The sequence below is a fragment of the Mesoplodon mirus genome, assembly GCF_964341445.2.
Source record: "Mesoplodon mirus genome assembly, chromosome: 20".
NCBI lineage: Eukaryota > Metazoa > Chordata > Mammalia > Artiodactyla > Ziphiidae > Mesoplodon > Mesoplodon mirus.
This window is the reverse complement of record NC_138996.1, coordinates 28,202,501-28,222,609: the sequence shown is the minus strand read 5'-3', so window position 1 is coordinate 28,222,609 and position 20,109 is coordinate 28,202,501. Positions and strand designations below refer to the sequence as shown.

The window sequence follows — 20,109 nt, the reverse complement described above, 5'->3', positions numbered from 1 at the left end:
TTCTATGCCCAAACTGTACAATTTAAGGTATAGGTGAAACACTGGGTGACAGGTCACAGTGTCACTTAACTGTAAGGCGTACTCTGTAATTTCAGGAGAGGAGCTGAGTGAAATGAGGGTGGGGAGACCGAGCAACAGGGTCTGTGCTTTGTTGCTCCACGATGATCGCAATATGCCCGTAAGGACTCATCATTTTTGATGTGCATATGAGTTACCATTCATCTTGAACGGAAGTGCTATCCATAAACCCTGGGTGTTAGCAACCTTAGTTACACCTGGAAGGTGAGGGCTTACATGCTGAGTGCAACGGAAGCTCAAATGTCCATATGTGTTACAAAATTGAGCCATTTCAAAGGCAGGGCATTTAACTATCGGGTTATCCAAGTACATGCAGCTATTTCTAGGAACACCTACTTAAATGAAGAAATATTTTAAATCTGGCCTTTCTGGACTTCTGACATCACCTACAGATTGGGGGTGAAGATGTGGGTTTCAGCTGTACTCAAAACACAGGGAGAGCTATGCAGACAACCCCAGTGGAATGTGCAGGAAATTGGCCAATAAGATTGAGTCAGGGAGGATTAAGGGTTTTTTCTTTCCTCTTTAATGTGGTTTATACAGTTCTCCCAGTTTTAAAAAAAGAAAAGATTGTGAGTCAGTGGGTAGTGACCACCCTACCGTCAAATTGCGGTCACGAGGCTATTCGGCAATGGCTATACAAGCAAAGGTTCCTCTAGAGGTCAGTCTCCCCACGTGGGCTGAGTTAGGAAATAAAAGTTCAAGTTCCCCTCAGGGGCAGTAAGGACAGGAAGACAGTGAACATCTGTGAATCGACGGTTCCCAGGACTAGAGCTCTTGCCAATATTTGAGAAAAAGGAACATTCGATGGTGAGACTCGTTTTGCATCACTCCCACATTTAAATGCAAAAGCAGGGACTTCCCTGTTGGCGCAGTGGTTAAGAATCTGCCTGCCAATGCAGGGGACAAGGGTTCGAGCCCTGGTCTGGGAAGATCCCACATGCTGAGGAACTACTGAGCCTGTGCTTTAGAACCCATGAGCCACAACTACTGAAGCCCGCGCGCCTAGAGCCCGTGCTCCGCAACAAGAGAAGCCACCGCAATGAGAAGCCCGCACACCGCAACGAAGGGTAGCCCCTGCTTGCCGCAACTAGAGAAAGCCCGCGCGCAGCAACGAAGACCCAATGCAGCCAAAAATAAATATAAATAAATGAATGAATGAATGAATGAATAAATGCAAAAGCAAATTATTACATCCCTGAGGATTTCTCAGGGGTAGAAAGGCCTGAGCTTTATAAATTGTGGTCCCATTTATCTCCATCTAGAAAATGGCCCCAACAGTCAACCACCTGTTACTACCCTTTATTTCCTCTAAGGAGATGGATTGGGGGAGGGCAGGAAGTAGGAGGGAGGGAGGGAGGGAGGAGGGGAAGGTAGGGACAGCAGAGAGGGAGTGGGGAGAACCCAGTAACATCTAAAGAGGCTGCTGAAGACTGGGCTGGATTTTATCTAATCCATCTCTAGGGAGAAAAGCAGCAGGTGGAAACCACAATTCTTGGGGGTAAAAATGACCTTTTTTTGCTCTTTCCAATATCGTCCGTGTAAAATACGCTCCTCCCAGCACGCAGATTTCACATGCATCTTACCTGCTCAGGCCACCATCACCTGCAGCCTTTTATAAACAGGCACAAAGAGACTTTTCCATCCGGGGACCTAGAGGCTCTCTCTGGTCATCAGTTCTATCCAGCAACACGAGATCTTTGACAGAGCAAACTAGGGCCTTTATTCAAGACGAGCCAATAGGTGATGTTGCCAACCAGATTTTTTAGGATAATGAACAGGGTATTTTAAAAATACCTAGACTCCTGCATTATGTTGACATAAATGTAACCAGGCACCCATGAACCCTCCGGTTTACTGTTCGCGCTCACCATTTAACCAGCCAATTTCCCGAGATCCTTTACCCACAGTGGGTGAAGGAGGGGCAGAAGCATCCGTTACAGCCGGCGCTGGGTGTTGTCATCTGAGTGCAGGAGGCTTGGAAGGAAGTGTTCACTTCGAAGAGGAGAAAACGGACAAACAGACGGTGGGGAGACCTTCCCGTCTCAGTCCCACGTCTAAAATGCGGCAGAGCGAGCTTCAGACCAGCCTGTAGGACATCCGGGTTCAAACTCGCCCACACATGGCTCATCTCCACCTTGCAGGAGACAAGCCCAGATCCTGGTGGCCACCTGGGGGGCTCTGGTTCTCTATCGCTCTCCTCTAATCCTCAGGAGGCTTTCCTGTGCCCCCACCCCAGCTTCCTCTCCAGTTTTCGGCTTCCTGAGCGCCCCTGTACCAACAGGAGGACCTGCCTAAGGGGTGGGGGAGGCCGACTCAGTACTTAGCAAACCAGTTCTGTGCCGCCAAACACAGGTCAATCTCGTCACCAGAGAAAACTAGCCAACTGCACAAGGGAAAATAGCTCCCTCCCACCTCCGTGGAAGGGGAGAGAGTTCAGAGTCACAAAATCCAAATTCCCACAAACACACACTGGTCCAGCAAAACAGGCCTGCCTGTGGCATCTCCGAGCGCTGGCCACTTAGAACGTACGAGGCACTAGCTCACAGGCTGAAGGAAACGTGTCTGTTCCTTACCCGTCCTCGGCCTTTTAGAGGCTGCTGTGAAGGCGGGGTTTTGCCCAGAGGCTCAGAAGGCCTACATCTGCCATGTTTCTTTCGATAGGAGTGGACCTTGCTTGGGGCGAGGCTAACTAAGTAATTTACTTATTTATTTATTTATTGGGCTGCGTTGGGTCTTTGTTGCTGCGCGCAGGCTTTCCCTAGTTGCAGCGAGCGGGGGCTACTCTTCATTGTGGTGCGTGGCCTTCTCATTGCGGTGGCTTCTCTTGTTGCAGAGCATGGGCTCTAGGCACGTGGGCTTCAGTAGTTGCAGCACGTGGGCTCAGTAGTTGTGGTTCGTGGGCTCTAGAGCACAGACTCAGTAGTTGTCGTGCACGGGCTTAGCTGCTCCGCAGCATGTGGCATCTTCCTGGACCAGGGCTTGAACCCGTGTCCCCTCCATCCCACCCTCTGTGCCCCATCTGCTAGGACAACTGGCTGAAAATGCCCTCTGAAGTTGTGATGTTTCTGGAAAACTTGTGTGAAAATCCTCTGAATATCACAGCAGCAAAGTCGCCAGTGGTGGGGCTGGAAGGGCACATCTCTGCCCACCTCTTTACCTGACCACGTGCGTAATCATATCACAGGGAAGAACAGGCCGTGGGGAACAGTGACAGGAGCTTGCAATGACAAATGGTAAGTGAGCGTTAATGCCTAATCACAGATTGACACAAGGATTCCAGACAGATATGAAGCCAGAGCCTCAAACCAAGGGATCCTTCCAAAGTCTCACACGCTCTCCTAGTCGACTGTTCCCAGGCTTCCCAGAGGTGAGAATGACGTTCACGTTTACGTTCATATTTACACGTGACTCTGCAGGAACAAGGCCGCCCCCTCCCTTCCTCCTAGCGTGGACCTGGCTCAGACTCACGCCTGACGAGGCTACTGCCCCTCGCAGGCTGCCCCGAGAGTCCTCCGCACGCCCCCAGGGCTGTGTCAGAGGAGTGAGCGGCCCCGCCGTCTGGCCGCACCTGCCCTTCCGGGACAGCCCTCCTCTTGCTGTGCCCCTGCAGCTTCCCCTCGGGCTTGTCCCGACGCTGCTGCCGCTCATCCTGCCCGATTCCACAGCCGCTGAAGCCCCTCCACTGGGTCCAGAAGGGCATCGCCATTCTTGCCGTGTTTTTCCAGCTTTGCTGAGGTCTAACTGACAATACTGCAACATATCCACAGTGGACAACGTGACGTGACACACACATGCGTTGTGAAAGGATCCCCCATCAAGTGAATTAACACATCCATCACCTCACATCTTTACCGTTTTAAATCTGAAGTTCTACTCTCTCAGCAAATTTCAATTATACAACATTATCAACTACAGTCACCATGTCAGACATCAGATCCTCAGACCTTATTCCTCTGACAGCTGAAAGTTGGACCCTTTACCAACCTCTCCCTGTTTCCTCCACCCACCCAGGCCCTGGCAACCACCATTCTACTCACTGTTTCTAGGAGTTCAACTCTTTTTTTGGGGGGGACACCATCATCACCCCTTTGTCTCCACAAGTCCAGGGTGAGAACTTCATAAAAGCTTTCAAACAACGACCTGCTCTCTTCTCGTGTGGAAACTGCTTTGCCAGTTTGCAAGGAGGTCTTTACACCCACACCCTGTGTCGAGCGTGACTCTGCCAGCCACGGGGGAAATCCTACTCAGTGACAGTCTCCACAGGCACCTGTACACATGGACTAAGAATGCCAGTCCCTGTCACAGCAGGCACGTGAGCTGGGAGGCCAGAGGTTTGTCCGGATAAGCAATGGCATCAAGAAGGCCTCCCGGGGGCTTCCCTGGTGGCACAGTGGTTGAGAGTCCGCCTGCCGATGCAGGGGACGCGGGTTCGTGCCCCGGTCTGGGAAGATCCCACATGCCGCGGAGTGGCTGGGCCCGTGAGCCATGGCCGCTGAGCCTGCACGTCCAGAGCCTGTGCTCCTCAACGGGAGAGGCCACAGCAGTGAGAGGCCCGTGTACCGAAAAAAAATTAAAAAGAAGGCCTCCCTGGAGGAGAGGACTTTTGAATTCGAAAACCTTGCTATTTACTGAGCATGTCTTCCACAGGCTGGATGTGCTACCTTTAGTTTGCTTCTTTCAAGTTCTTCCTGATAAAGAACCGTGGCTCTAGTTTTATGGCATGAAAACAAGTCACTCATGTGACTCTTAGTTTGAGGATGACCCTTGTCCTCTGCCAGGGCTGGAAGGAGTCCTTGGTGGCCCTTCCTGCTGGGCTGTACTCTCCGCAAGGGCAACAGCCTCTTCCTGCCTGGTCTGGGCACACCATATATTTGCTGAATGAATGCCCATCTCATACCTACTCTGTGACTCAGGAGGATCGAATCCAGAGTGTCACAGCCTCTATATTTGACTTTCAGCAGCACGGGATTAAAATGCTAAGGCAAGTTCCTCACCATATATATATCCCAACATATGAATGTTTAAATCTCAACCTTTCATGCAAAAGGGTCACCCAGCCAGCATGTGACCTGGATGTCATGAGGTTATCTGGGGTGGAAGTAAGTCATCCAACACGGAGACAGGATGAGTTATACCCAGAGAACTCGTTCTACATATTAAAAGGTATAAACCCACGCTAAGCCAAGGCCTGGTAACAAGTCTAAACAGTGACTCTGCTATAGACTAACTGGTTGAGTTACCAGAGGTACATTTTAAACTAAGTTGTGATAGTCTTCAAATGAAGCCTTTAAAATGCTAAGGGGCTTCACTGGTGGCGCAGTGGTTGAGAGTCCGCCTGCCGATGCAGGGGACATGGGTTCGTGTCCCGGTCCGGGAAGATCTCACATGCTGCGGAGCGGCTGGGCCTGTGAGCCATGGCCGCTGAGCCTGCGTGCCCGGGGGGGGGGGGGGGGGGGGGGGAAACCAAAACAAAAACACTGCTGGAGGGAATGTCCCGTCACTTCCGTTTTCCAGATGAGGAATCTCAAGGTCAGGCTGGGTGAGCCTGCCCAAGGCCGCCTGGTCCAAGCAGAGCGGTCAGGTCCAGCCTCGGCCACAGCTGCCCCTGTCCCTCTGGTCCATTCTGGCTCCAAAATGCTCTCCTACGCCCCGTAACTGCAACTACCACGGCCTGGGCCCTGACCAGTCCCAAAGGGTTTCTGGTCACTCCAGCAAAGATCAGCTTCACGAGTGGGACATGAGATCTCAATTCCAGAGAACAGGCTGAGACCAGCTAAAACTGGAAAACTTGCACATCACTTGTGAATATGATTTAAAAAACAAAACCCCAAAAAACCCAGATATACACACAAAAACTTGCTTTCACACCCTGCTCGAAGTTATGGAGCTACAGCAGAGAAACGCTGTGGAAGACAGAATTCTTCCCGGACACGCACTGTTGCAGGTCAGGAGCTGTGCCTGCAGACGGAGGGAAACGGCTCTCTGAACAGGGTCTTGATCAAACCAGGCTCAGAAATTTATGAGAGACTTTTGGGATTCTGTTGCCAACTCCAGTTTCGCTGCCCTATCCTACGGCGTGTGTCTGCATCACCTTTCCTGCACAGGTCTACAGCATGGGTGCTAACATCCACCTTATTACCCTGATTTGTAAAAGGAAATTTTAGAAGCTTTAACTTATCCAGAACCTCTGTGCTACTGCTTTATTTATTTATTTATTTATTTTCTTCTTCTTCTTCTTTTTTTTTTTTTGGCCACGCTGTGTGGCATGCAGGATCTTAGTGCTGTGACCAGGGATGGAATCCATGCTCCCTGCAGTGGAATCGTGGAGTCCTAACCACTGGACTGCCAGGGAAGTCCCCTCTGTGCTGCTGCTTTAAAAGAAAAGTGTGACTGGGAAGCAGCCTGTGTGGGTAGTGATGAGATGCAGCCAAACCCAAAAGGCAGATTCCTCTCATTCTCATAGCCATGTAAAGTTTATGGGAAGAGGAGGGTGAAAAAACTGCCTATGCAAAATGGGAGAGGGGTGTGAAGGTGGGGATGGGCAAATGGTGCTTACTTGGCTTCAAAGTAGGAACAAAGCAACAGTACTTTATTCGGCTGATCAGCCCCTTCAACAGTGCCAGCCAGACAGGCTCCTGATTAATACTTAATGAATTAAGTTACTCTTTCTGCCATGGATGTCCATATGACGATGCCAGCTATATAAAAGCATCTATATTACTAAGTATCATAATCCCAAATTCAATATTTTAAGTTCTTTTTTAGATATGCAAAGCAAATTTTGTATCTCTTCCTAAGACCTACAAATTCTGAAAATCAGAGCTAAATCTATTCCTATAAACAAGGAGAAAAATCAGGAAGCCCATACACCAGGTAATGGAATTAGAGATTTTAATTTTCTTTCTGCTTACCTGCAGTTTTAAATTGTCCTACAGAGAACATGTATAATTACTTTAATAAGGCTCAATGACTTTATGCTAAACTGGAATTTAAAAACCACATTGTAAGTGCCTCTCCAATTTCTCATACAATAAGAATTTGGCTTTTTTATTTTTTACAGTTACTGCTTAATTAAAAATATCTTAAATCTATACTGGCTAAGTACTCTTTTCAGAGTGATGGCAATGCTACGGTGAGACACCAGGTCCTCTGCCAGAAGAGAAGGGATGCCAAAAACTTCACACATATCAGAAAAAATTAAATTCTATTTACGTTTGGTATATGACTAGCTGTTGTGAAATACTAAGTTTACCTTCTAACTAGAAATAAAATACAAAGCCAGCTTTCCTCAGCAGTAGTTCATTCTATTTTTACATTTTGGCATGAATTACACTGACATATCATTTTATATATTTTAAGAGTTTCACATTAATGAATCCAAGAAATTGTCTGAAATGAAACAAAGAACTGAAGCCCTATAAATAACGAAAAGGTATTAATTAGGCCAGGGCTTCATTTGGAAGGACACACTCTCCTGCTTGTGACCATCAGCCCGGGTCCGAGGAGGGCAGGGAGGGGATGGGGGGCGACCATTCACTGCTACATCTACAAGTAAATGAGGTGATTCTCTGTTTCCCAATGCTTTTCTCTTGCGAGTCATAAATCCTGAAAATGAATTCTGACCTGGGTAGGGGAAAGCAGGAAACTACAGAGAGTAGGTGAAGAGTCAAAGCACCAGTGAACACCTGGCTGCTTCTCTTTTCTATTAACCTTAAACAGAGATTCGCGAGGGCAGGAAGGTAGAGAAGGACCGCTGAGAATCTCCCTCTGGACTTCCCTATCACCCCCCCAAGTAAGCCCGAATTATGGAACTTCACTCTCTGCTTGGTTCTTAGAGTGATGAGAGCCTGACCTTTTGTTTGCCCAAGTTAAACACAACCACGGCACCCAATGCTACCTTATACACCTCTTTTTTTTTTTCTGAATGTTTTTTCTTTTTTTTTTAACATCTTTACTAGAGTATAGTTGCTTTACAATGGTGTGTTAGTTTCTGCTTTATAACAAAGTGAATCAGTTATACATATACATGTATGTTCCCATATCTCCTCCCTCTTGCGTCTCCCTCCCTCCCACCCTCCCTATCCCACCTTACACACCTCTTGAATGTCCTTGATTCTTCACGCCCATCCTAAATTCTGTGGCCACATTAACCCTGCAGGCTCCCAGTCTGGCCTCATCCTATTAGAACTCCCCAAGTCCCAACTCCCTCTTGTGAGAGGCACCAGAATCACAACTAGCTGCTGAACAATCATCAACAGGAAGACACTGGAACTCACCAAAAAAGATACCCCACATCCAAAGACAAACGAGAAGCCCCAGTGAGATGGTAGGAGGGGCACAATCACAATAAAATCAAATCCCATAACTGCTGCATGGGTGACTCACAAACTGCAGAACACTTATATCACAGAAGTCCACCCACTGGAGTGAAGGCTCTGAGACCCATGTCAGGCTTCCCAACATGTGGGTCCAGCAATGGAAGGAGGAATTCCCAGAGAATCAGACTTTGAAAGCTAGCGGGATTTGATTGCAGGACTATGACAGGACTGCGGGAAACAGAGACTCCACTCTTGGAAGGCACACACAAAGTAGTGTGCATATCAGGACCCGGGGGAATGAGCAGTGACCCCATAGGAGACTGAACTAGACCTACCTGCTAGTGTTGGAGAGTCTCCTGCAGAGGTGGGGGGCAGCTGTGGCTCACCTCAAGGACAAGGACACTGCAGGCTCCAGTGCTGGGTTGCCTCAGGCCAAACAACTAACAGGGAGGGAACTCAACCCCACCCATCACTAGACAAGCAGATTAAAGTTTTACTGAGCTCTGCCCACCAGAGCAACACCCAGCTCTACCCACCACCAGTCCCGCCCACCAGGAAGCTTGCACAAGCCTCTTAGATAGCCTCACCCACCAGAGGGCAGACAGCAGAAGCAAGAAGTACAATCCTGCAGCCTGTGGACAAAAACCTCATTCACAGAGAGACAAAATGAAAAGGCAGATGTACCAGATGAAGGAACAAGATAAAACCCCAGAAAAACAACTAAATAAAGTGGAGATAGGCAACCTTCCAGAAAAAAATTCAGAATAATGATAGTGAAGATGATCCAGGACCTCAGAAAAAGAATGGAGACAAAGATCGAGAAGATGCAAGAAATGTTTAACAAGACCTAGAAGAATTAAAGAACAAACAAACAGAGATGAACAATACAATAACTGAAATGAAAAATAGACTAGAAGGAATCAAAAGCAGAATAACTGAGGCAGAAGAACAGATAAGTGACCTGAAAGACAGAATGGTGGAAATCACTGCCAAGGAACAGAATAAAGAAAAGAGAATGAAAAGAAATGAAGACAGCCTAAGAGACCTCTGGGACAACATTAAATGCACCAACATTCACATTATAGGGGTTCCAGAAGGAGAAGAGAAAGAGAAAGAACCTGAGAAAATATTTGAAGAGATTATGGTCAAAAAATTCCCTAACATGGGAAAGGAAATAGCCACCCAAGTCCAGGAAGCGCAGAGGGTCCCAAACAGGATAAAACCAAGGAGAAACACGCCAAGGCAAACTGACAAAAATTAAAGACAAAGAAAAATTATTAAAATCAATAAGGGAAAAATGACAAATAACATACAAGGGAACTCCCATAAGGTTAACAGCTGATTTCTCAGCAGAAACTCCACAAGCCAGAAGGGAGTGCCATGATATATTTAAAGTGATGAAAGGGAAGAACCTATAACCAAGATTACCTGGCAAGGGTCTCATTCAGATTCGATGGAGAAATCAAAAGCTTTACAGACAAGCAAAAGCTAAGAGAATTCAGCACCACCAAACCAGCTCTACAACAAATGCTAAAGGAACTTCTCTAAGTGGGAAACACAAGAGAAGAAAAGGACCTACAAAAACAAACCCAAAACAATGCAGAAAATGGTAATTCAGAACACACATATCGATAATTACCTTAAATGTCAATGGATTAAATGCTCCAACCAAAAGACACAGGCTCGCTGAATGGATACAAAAACAAGACCTGTGTATATGCTGTCTACAAGAGATGCACTTCAGACCTAGGGACACATACAGACTGAAAGTGAGGGAATGCAAAGAGATATTCCATGCAAATGGAAATCAAAAGAAAGCTGAAGTAGCAATACTCGTATCAGATAGAACAGACTTTAAAATAAAGGGTGTTACAAAAGACAAGGAAGGACACTACATAATGATCAAGGGATCAATCCAAGAAGAAGATATAATAACAATTATAAATATATATGCACCCAACATAGGAGCACCTCAACACATAAGGCAAATGCTAACAGCTATAAAAGAGGAAATCGACAGTATCATAACAACCGTGGGGGATTTTAAAACCTCACTTACACCAATGGACAGATCATCCATACAGAAAATTAATAAGGAAACAAAAGCTTTAAATGACACTATAGACCAGATAGATTTAATTGATATTTATAGAACATTCCATATGAAAACAGCAGATTACACTTTCTTCCCAAGTGTACACGGAACATTCTCCAGGATAGATCACATCTTGGGGCACAAATCAAGTCTCAGTAAATGTAAGAAAACTGAAATAATATCAAGCATCTTTTCCGACCACAACACTGAGATTAGAAGTAAATTACAGGGAGAAAAATGTAAAAAGCACGAACACATGGAGGCTAAACAATACATTACTAAATAACCAAGAGATCACTGAAGAAATCAAAGAGGAAATCAAAAACTACCTAGAGACAAATGACAATGAAAACACGACCATCCAAAACCTATGGGATGAAGCAAAAGCAATTCTAAAAGGGAAGTTTATAGCAATACAATCCTACCTCGAGAAACAAGAAAAACCTCAAATAAACCATCTAACCTTACACCTAAAGGAACCAGAGAAAGAAGAACAAACAAAACCCAAAGTTAGCAGAGGGAAAGAAATCATAAAGATCAGAGCAGAAATCAATGAAATAGAAACAAAGAAAACAATAGCAAAGATCAATAAAACTAAAAGCTGGTTCTTTGAGAAGATAAACAAAATTGATAACCCATTAGCCAGACTCATCAAGAAAAAGAGGGAGAGGACTCAAATCAATAAAATTAGAAATGAAAAAGGAGAAGTTACAACAGACACCACAGAAATACAAAGCATCCTAAGAGACTACTACAAGCAACTCTATGCCAATAAAACGGACAATCTGGAAGAAATGGACAAATTCTTAGAAAAGCAGAACCTTCTGAAACTGAACCAGCAAGAAATAGAAGATAAAAACAGACCAATCACAAGCACTGAAATTGAAACTTTGATTAAAAATTGTCCAACAAACAAAAGCCCAGGACTAGATGGCCTCACAGGCGAATTCTATCAAACATTTAAAGAAGAGTTAACACCTATCCTTCTCAAACTCTTCCAAAAAATTGCAGAGGAAGGAACACTCCCAAACTCATTCTACGAGGCCACCATCACCCTGACACCAAAATCAGAGAAAGATACTACAAAAAAAGAAAATTACAGACCAATATCACTGATGAATATAGAGGCAAAAATCTGCAACAAAATACTAGCAAACAGAATCCAGCAACACATTAAAAAGATCATACACTATGATCAAGTGGGATTTATCCAAGGGATGCAAGGATTCTTCAATATACGCAAATCGATCAATGTGATATTAACAAATTGAAGAATAAAAACCATATGATCATCTCAATAGATGCAGAAACAGCTTTTGACAAAACTCAACACCTATTTATGATAAAAACTCTCCAGAAAGTGGGCATAGAGGGAACCTACCTCAACATAATAAAGGCCATATATGACAATCCCACAGCAAACATCATTCTCAATGGTGAAAACCTGAAAGCATTTCCTCTGAGGTCAGGAACAAGACAAGGATGTCCACTCTCACAACTATTATTCAATATAGTTTTGTAAGTCCTAGCCATAGCAATCAGAGAAGAAAAAGAAATAAAATGTGTACAAATTGGAAAAGAAGAAGTAAAACTCTCACTGTTTGCAGATGACATGATACTATACATAGAGAATCCTAAAGATGCCACCAGAAAACTACTAGAGCTAATCAATGAATTTGGTAAAGCTGCAGGATACAAAATTAATGCACAGAAACCTCTTGCATTCCTAAACACTAACAACAAAAGATCAGAAAGAGAAATTAAGGAAACAATCCCATTCACCACTGCAACAAAAAGAATAAAATACCTAGGAATAAACCTAACTAAGGTTTACCTAAGAAGGTAAAAGTCCTGTACTCAGAAAACTATAAGACACTGATGAAAGAAATTAAAGATGACTCAAACAGATGGAGAGATATACCATGTTCTTGGACTGGAAGAATCAATGTTGTGAAAATGACTATACTACCCAAAGCAATCTACAGATTCAATGCAGTCCCTATCAAATTAACAATGGCACTTTTTACAGAACAAGAACAAAAAATCTTAAAACTTGCATGGAGGCAAAAAGACCCTGAATAGCCAAAGCAGTCTTGAGGGAAAAAAACAGAGCTAGAGGAATCAGACTCCCTGACTTCAGACTATACTACATAGCTACAGTAATCAAGACAATATGGTAATGGCACAAAAACAGAAATATAGATCAACAGAGCAGGATAGAAAACCCAGAGATAAACCCAAGCACCTATGGTCAACTAATCTATGACAAAGGAGGCATGGATAGACAATGGAGAAAAGACAGTCTCTTCAATAAGTGGTGCCAGGAAAACTGGACAGCTACATGTAAAAGAATGATATTAGAACACTCCCTAACACCATACACAAAAATAAACTCAAAATGGATTCGAGACCTAAATGTAAGATCGGACAGTATAAAACTCTTAGATGAAAACACGAAGAACACTCTTTGACATAAATCACAGCAAGATCTTTTTTGATCCACCTCCTAGAGTAATGGAAGTAAAAACAAATAAAAACAAATAGGACCTAATGAAACTTAAAAGCTTTTGCACAGCAAAGGAAACTATAAACAAGTCGAAAAGACAACCCTCAGAATGGGAGGAATATTTGCAAATGAATCAACGGACAAAGGATTAATGTCCAAAATATACAAGCAGCTCATTCAGCTCAATACTGAAAAAACAAACAACCCAATCCAAAAATGGGCAGAAGACCTAAATAGACATTTCACCAAGGAAGACATACAGATGGCCAAAAGGCACATGAAAAGCTGCTCAACATCACTAATTATTAGAGAAATGCAAATCAAAACTACAATGAGGTATCACCTCATGCTGGTTAGAATGGGCATCATCAGAAAATCTACAAACAACAAATGCTGGAGAGGGTGTGGAGAAAAGGGAACCCTCTTGCACTGTTGGTGGGAATGTAAATTGATACAGCCACTATGGAGGTTCCTTATAAAACTAAAAATAGAACTACCATACGACCCAGCAATCCCACTACTGGGCATATACCCAGAGAAAACCATAATTCAAAAAGACACATGCACCCTAATGTTCACTGCAGCACTATTTACAATAGCCAGGTCACAGAAGCAACGTAAATGCCCATCGACAGACGAATGGATGACGAAGATGTGGTACATATATACAATGGAATATTACTCAGCTATAAAAAGGAATGAAATTGGGTCATTTGTAGAGACGTGGATGGATGTAGAGACTGTCATATAGAGTGAAGTAAGTCAGAAAGAGAAAAACAAGTATCATATATTAATGCATATATGTGGAACCTAGAAAAACAGAACAGATGGACCTGTTTGCAGGGCAGAAACAGAGACACAGATGTAGAGAACAAACGTATGGACAACAAGGGGGGAAAACGGCGGGGGTGGTGGTGGTGGGATGAATTGGGAGATTGGGATTGACATGTATACACTAACATGTATAAAATAGTTAACTAATAAGAAGCTCCTGTATAAAAAAATAAAATAAAATTCAAGAATAAAAAAAAAAGCTTAAAAAAAACAAAAACAAAAAACAGATGTACCATACTAATGTTAGATGTTAATAATAGCAGAAATCGATGTGGAGTTTATGGAAATTCTGTAATTTTTCTGTAAATCTAAAACTGTTCTAAAAACTCAACTTAAAAAAAATCTGATACAAAGAAGCAAGTAGTGAGTACGCAGCCAAAAAAAAAAAAAAAAGAAATCCCTGAGTCCTTTTTAGCCCTGTGCAATGTGTTCCAGGTATCAGACAACCACAGGTGAAATCCTTCTTTCTCTAACAACTGACAACCCTCTTCTCCGCTGAGGGCAGGGACCCTGTGCCTGTCCTTTCCCCTCTCAGGATCCTCCGGGCACAGCTCAGAGCCCAGCGCAGGCCAGAAGCCCCATGAGATTACGGGACGAGCCTCTGCTCCATGTGATGTGGCCAGACACCCAAGCAGCATCGCTGCCTGTGTCCCTCTGCCCTATTTTTCTGCCCTCCTCTTCTCATCACTGCTGAAATTCTGTTTGGGGAGCACATTTCAGTTTACAAAGTGCCCCACCAATATTCGCTTGTGATTATGATCTTGCTCGACGCCGCCTTCGATGGGGCCTGGAACCTGTGGAGAGAGAGGCAGAGGCCGGGGGGGCGGCCAGGCTCCACTTACCGCCACCTGCACCGACTGCATGGCCAGGTCACACGGTGGCTTCAGGGCCCGCGGCCGCGTGGCGTACCAGAAGGTGGTGAGCGCTGCGAACGCACCGAAGCCCATGAGTGTGTTGGTTGGAAGGGTGCGCACGTACTGCCGGAAGTCAACCATCTCTGGCATCCGAAAGTACTGGGACAGCTCGTGGGCTTGCATCATCCTGGGTTGGTGGCACCCTACACCGATATCTGCCGGAGAGAAAAACATCACGTTCATTCCAGGGTGGCGCTATGCTGCTCCAGACTCCCCGGGGCTGACCATCAACTCGACGCTGGCTGACCAACTGGGGGCATTAAAGCCACAGGCTGATGGTCCAGGTCTTTTCCTGGCTGTCAAATCTCACTTTTCTAAAAACATTTTAGGAATTCGTTTTACTTCTATCATTTTGTGAAAAGTTTTTGTTGACCTCATTAAAAAGATTTAGTCACTCAGAATTCCTGCCATAAAATGTTCACACAAGGGGCATAAGTTACCATTTTCTTGCCTTATATTCTCTCTCTTGTTCTCTTCCACCTAATCAAATACACTCAACTCTCATTATCACAGCTGGTGGGGAGAAGAACAGAGAGGCAGAAACTAGCCCGGACCACCCAAAGGCCATCAGTTTCCATTTCTTCTGACAAAGCTCAGCACAAGCTCCCCAGCTGGTGAGAGAGACCAAGCTGGGTTCTGAGTGGACCCCTCACCTTCCCCACGCTCTTTGTACCACAAAAGCAGCCATATAAGCGCAGGGTAAACTGGAGTTGGCTATTCTGACAAAACAGTGCCATTTATATTCCTCAAGCTCTTAGAGCTAAAATAAATAATAAAAGGGTGTGCATAAATATCTAGAGATGTTTATCTAGCAAGTATCTAGGGAGATTATAGCATAGTGTTTGAGAGAAAGGACAAAATAGTATCTAAGATCCCAGATTCTAGAGCCAAATCCCACCTCCCCAGCTCATCAGCTGTATGACTGGGGACAAATCACTTGCCCTTTCTGTGCCTCAGTTTCCTCATCCATAAAAACAGCACCTATCTCATAGGGCTTTCATAAGGACTACCTGGTTCACATAAAGAGCTCAGAATGGTGGGAGGCAGCACAATGTGTTCAGTCCCTGTTGGGCATTATTAGTATTTCCTCTACCGACATTCTGTGATTAGTCCTGCCTGGAGGACAGTAAGAGACAGAGGCCGTAAAAGACGACACAACCACAAGGAGTTTACATACAAAATTAAGAAGCCAAAACACACGGAAGAAAATCAGATGAACAGCCCCACATATATATTAAAGCCTCAAATTGAATAGTATAAACAATATATATATATATATCTCAATGTAAAAATGAATGTGCAGTACAGAGAACAAATAAGAATAATTCTAATTAGAAAATTATTGATGAATAACGACTCTAAAGTATGTTTGGCAGTACAGGGAAGGAAATCCTAGGAAACGACCTGAAAGACTTTTCTCAAAAACTGCCCGGCAATGCGACAAGTGTTAACCTTTATCATTAATTCAGATGGTATTTTTGAGCTCCTTATTTTATGCTTTTTAGAGAGCTACGTCCCAAGACTGAAAATCTTTTTTTTCCCCAAATATAGAAATCCTCTTCAAATTTAAATCTACATCACTGTATATATCTTTTTACAGAGCTGAGAATATCAGGGGCTTTCACTGGCCGTCAGTTCTCTAGGAGGCAATCTTGTGCTACAACAGCCCTGTGTAGGCAGACATACACACACACAGACACACAGACAATTTCGAGCTTTAACATGACAACAGAGAAGGAGCAGGTAAGTGCATTTCTGCAGGTCATAACTGTGCAGAGAAAGCACCAGCACTTACAAAGCCATTCGCCCTCTGTGCCACCAACAGCTGGCTGCTGGGTGACACACCACTGCAGAAACAGACTAGGCAGCAGGGTAGGGGCGGAGTAGGGGATGGACGTGCTCACCCGATGCTTAGCCAGCCTGCCAAGGTCTCTCAGGGCATCCGTCACATGCCTGGTCCTGTGCTGCTGCCCACTGGGCTAAAGGTAACTAGCAGACAAAATCCATACTTGACTTCCCAAGAGAACAGACAGTGGAGGATAGGCCAATGAGAAGCTGGGAGCAGTCACCCCACTGGGCAGGGACAGGATCAGTGAGTGTCAATGCCGGTGCCAGTTCTGAAGACAGACACTGTTTTCTTTCTGCTCAGCATCCCAGTAAGGAGAGACAATGGGCATATTTTTTTTAAAACCACTGAAATGAACGATCAGATGTTGGGTGGTCACGTCAAACGGACATAAGACAGATCAAGAAAGTAACCGATTATCAGTACACTGACAGCAGGTTTCTTCTAGATGAATTCATAACTCGAACTGAACTATCCCAGCCATTCAACAAATCTGAGCATCTTGTGTGGGCTAGGAGCTGGGAAGACAGTGCCAGATGACCCGGTCTGGGCTCTCAACGGGCTAACCAGCTAGTGGGGGAGATAAACAAGCAGTATCTGTCTGCAAGGTGGAGTAAGTGTTAGCACCGTGAAGATCCACCGATCAGGGAAGACCCCTCTGAGGAGGTGATGTTTACACCGAGACTTCGAGGATAAGCAGGCAAATCAAGTCCAGGTCTTACTGGCCCCGAGTAGTCAGATTTCATAAACAGTATTGCAACTCCACGGATGCATAGAAACCTTATGCATATAATGTGCACACCTGCCTTTCCCTCCAATCATTCTGGCTGCCTTCTTCACCTCACAGCACTTGGAGTCTGGATGGGAGGTACCCACCCTATTTATTACACACAAGCCTGACCTTCACTCCTCTGTCCCCGAAGTCCCTGAAGTCATTTCCATAAAACCTAGATCATGCGAATTTACAGGAGTTGTTCAACGGACTCACATCCCTGTGTGAGCATATTAAATCATCCCCCCATAAACAAACACAGTCATAAACAAGTGATTAATTTTTTTATATTATATTAAGCATCAGCAATAGCCAAGCTACAAGTAGATGGCATTATACTAAGAAAGAAATGTCTATTTCTAGAAATAAGTCTAGGAAAGAAAACTTAAAAAAAAAAAACCCAGAAAATTGCTGATTCGGTAGCATTATACTAAAAGAAATAAGTCTATTTCTAGAAATAAGTTTAGGAAAGAAAACTTAAAAAAAAAACAGAAAAGTGCTGATTCAGTAGCACCCATGCAAGAACATTTTATTAGGTACTAATCTGTAACACTAAGGATTTAAATCCAGCTAAATTCTTATCTTTAGTGGGTGATGATGACAAGCTATAGCAGTTTAATTCATGCCTTTTAGCTGGCAGCCAGGTAACAAGCTGCAAATCAACTATGCTGAACAAATCGGTTAATGCTATACATGGGAAAACTATAATCCACACAATGAAGAAAGAAGGCAATACCTCGTGTAGATCCATGTAAGGGAGAACTCTTAAATGTGAATGGGGAGTATTACACATCTCTTCCCTTCTATTTTCCCTTCTATTTAACTGCTATTAAGGAAACAGCACTTGGGCTATTTAGAAATGGAGGCAGACCTACATGCAAAGAAAATTAGCCACAATAAATAGCCTTTAAATGCTCCAGGTGAACACAAACACCACGTCTTCAGACAGTCCCAGCAGGCCTCTAAGAAGTATCAAGACTCACGTACTTGCCAACAAGCGGTTGAAACCCAGATCTTATGCTTGTTCCAATGGTGCTCCAGTTGGAATCTTTTTCCTAATTCTTAATTTCCACATCACCATCTCAGGAAGTTTTTTATAGCCCAGGCATATAATCATGGTGCTGTTTGCTAAGAACATGATTCAGGCGGCTTTTAAGCCGGCTTAAGCGGCCAGTATTTGTTGCACACACAAGGCTACTGGCAGCCAGCTCCTCCTTCCCTATAGCTACTCTCACACCGACAGAAAGTGAGCTCGCTCAGTTGAGTCTTCCGAAATTCCTATAAAGCTGGAGTCTAAAACCACAGGATGACGGGGAGCGTACCAATGGTGGGGGAAACCTGGCACAAGCTCACTGCAAAGAACCAGAGCATAGGACACCTTTAAATAGACCTGGGTAGAAATAGATGTACAAGCAGGGGAACAGAAACTGGACTGCATGACTGTCAGAAAACAGAAATCCTGGCACCCATCTGTCTGAACTTTGGGAATAAGCGCTAAATGATACAATTAGCATCAGTATGGTGTTTTGGAAAGGCTTTCACATCGTGTGTCTTATTTAAACATCAAAATATAAAATCTGATGAGGAAACAGAGGCTGGACACTTACAAGGCTTCCAGAAGGTATCTCCCAAGACGGGGACACCAACCCAACTAAACTCATGCTTTTTCCTCTACAGGAACAATTCTTACCTTCTGCTGGGCCACTGACTCGCTCCACTAAGAACATGCACGTACTTGTTTGCACCTGGGGCTCACAAGCCCCCTGCAGCTCACACCCCAGGTTAGGGCCCATGAGAGCGTGCAGCCTCTACAGGTCCCTGCAGCACTCACATGCCTCAGTATTAGGAGAGCTCGGCATCTGAAATCCATCTCACCCTCCGTGTCCTACAGAACCGTGAGCATTCACCCCTTTACCTTGGCCTGGGAGCATGTGGGTTCAAGGCCCACTGCACACAAAGGGTCACCTCTTACCATTCTGTTTGCACCAGGAAAAAAGTGGCTCAGGGCCAGAGGTGACTCACAAGGGCATCATTCTCTATGGACACACATATACGCACGCACAGCTCCTGCGATTCTGCAAATGGATACTTACATTAGCATTTTATTTTCTTCGTGTCATTTATAAATCCCCCAAATGGGTGAGCTGGATGTTTCTCTCCTTCTAAAGTTCCTCGAGCTTTCATCCAGCTGAATTATAGCAGTTTGATGGACTACTTTACCAGGAATGCAGCCCTCCAACAAACCCACATACATAGCACCCTTGCCCCAGCAGCAGCAAATGAAGAAGTCCTGACGTCCCGCCTTCAAGCAGCAAGCCAAGCTGGCGAGATGCTGCCATTCCTCGTCCACCTCCTCCCCTGCACAATAGGCTATTTACAGAGGCCTGAAAGTGCCCTCTTTGTCCGGCACTAGCTGGGCAGAGCTCGGCCTCGAGAGCAACAAGAGGGCAGCAGCCAGACCGTGTGCTGTGCTTTCAACCGGCCTCTCCAAACCCGCTGGATTCCTGCTCCTTAACCCTGGCTGGCAGAGTACCTAAAGCTAGATTTGCTTAAACCATCCGCTCTGGAAACGAGAGAGCAGCCAGGCTCCCTGTACAGAGCGGGAGCTATAGAAGCTCCACAGAGGTACCCAAGTCTGCTGTTCCAACCCCATCCCACGGGGGAGTTCCTGACCGTGGTCGCTGCCCCTGGACCATCTCCTCATCCTGAGCAGGAGAAGGACAAGGACCACTTGGGTCACTCA

General features: G+C 44.8%; 1 protein-coding gene across 2 annotated transcripts in view; it reads right to left on the bottom strand.

The window, feature by feature from the left end:
- Positions 1-20,109, bottom strand: part of ACSL1 (acyl-CoA synthetase long chain family member 1) — a 64,988-nt gene that overhangs the window by 29,967 nt on the left and 14,912 nt on the right. For both annotated transcript variants that reach the window (XM_082608862.1, XM_082608863.1), the window contains exon 2: positions 14,677-14,903. In XM_082608862.1, coding sequence (XP_082464988.1) covers positions 14,677-14,874 — 198 coding nt within the window. In that variant the 5' untranslated portion in view covers positions 14,875-14,903. The remainder of the gene's footprint in view (positions 1-14,676; positions 14,904-20,109) is intronic.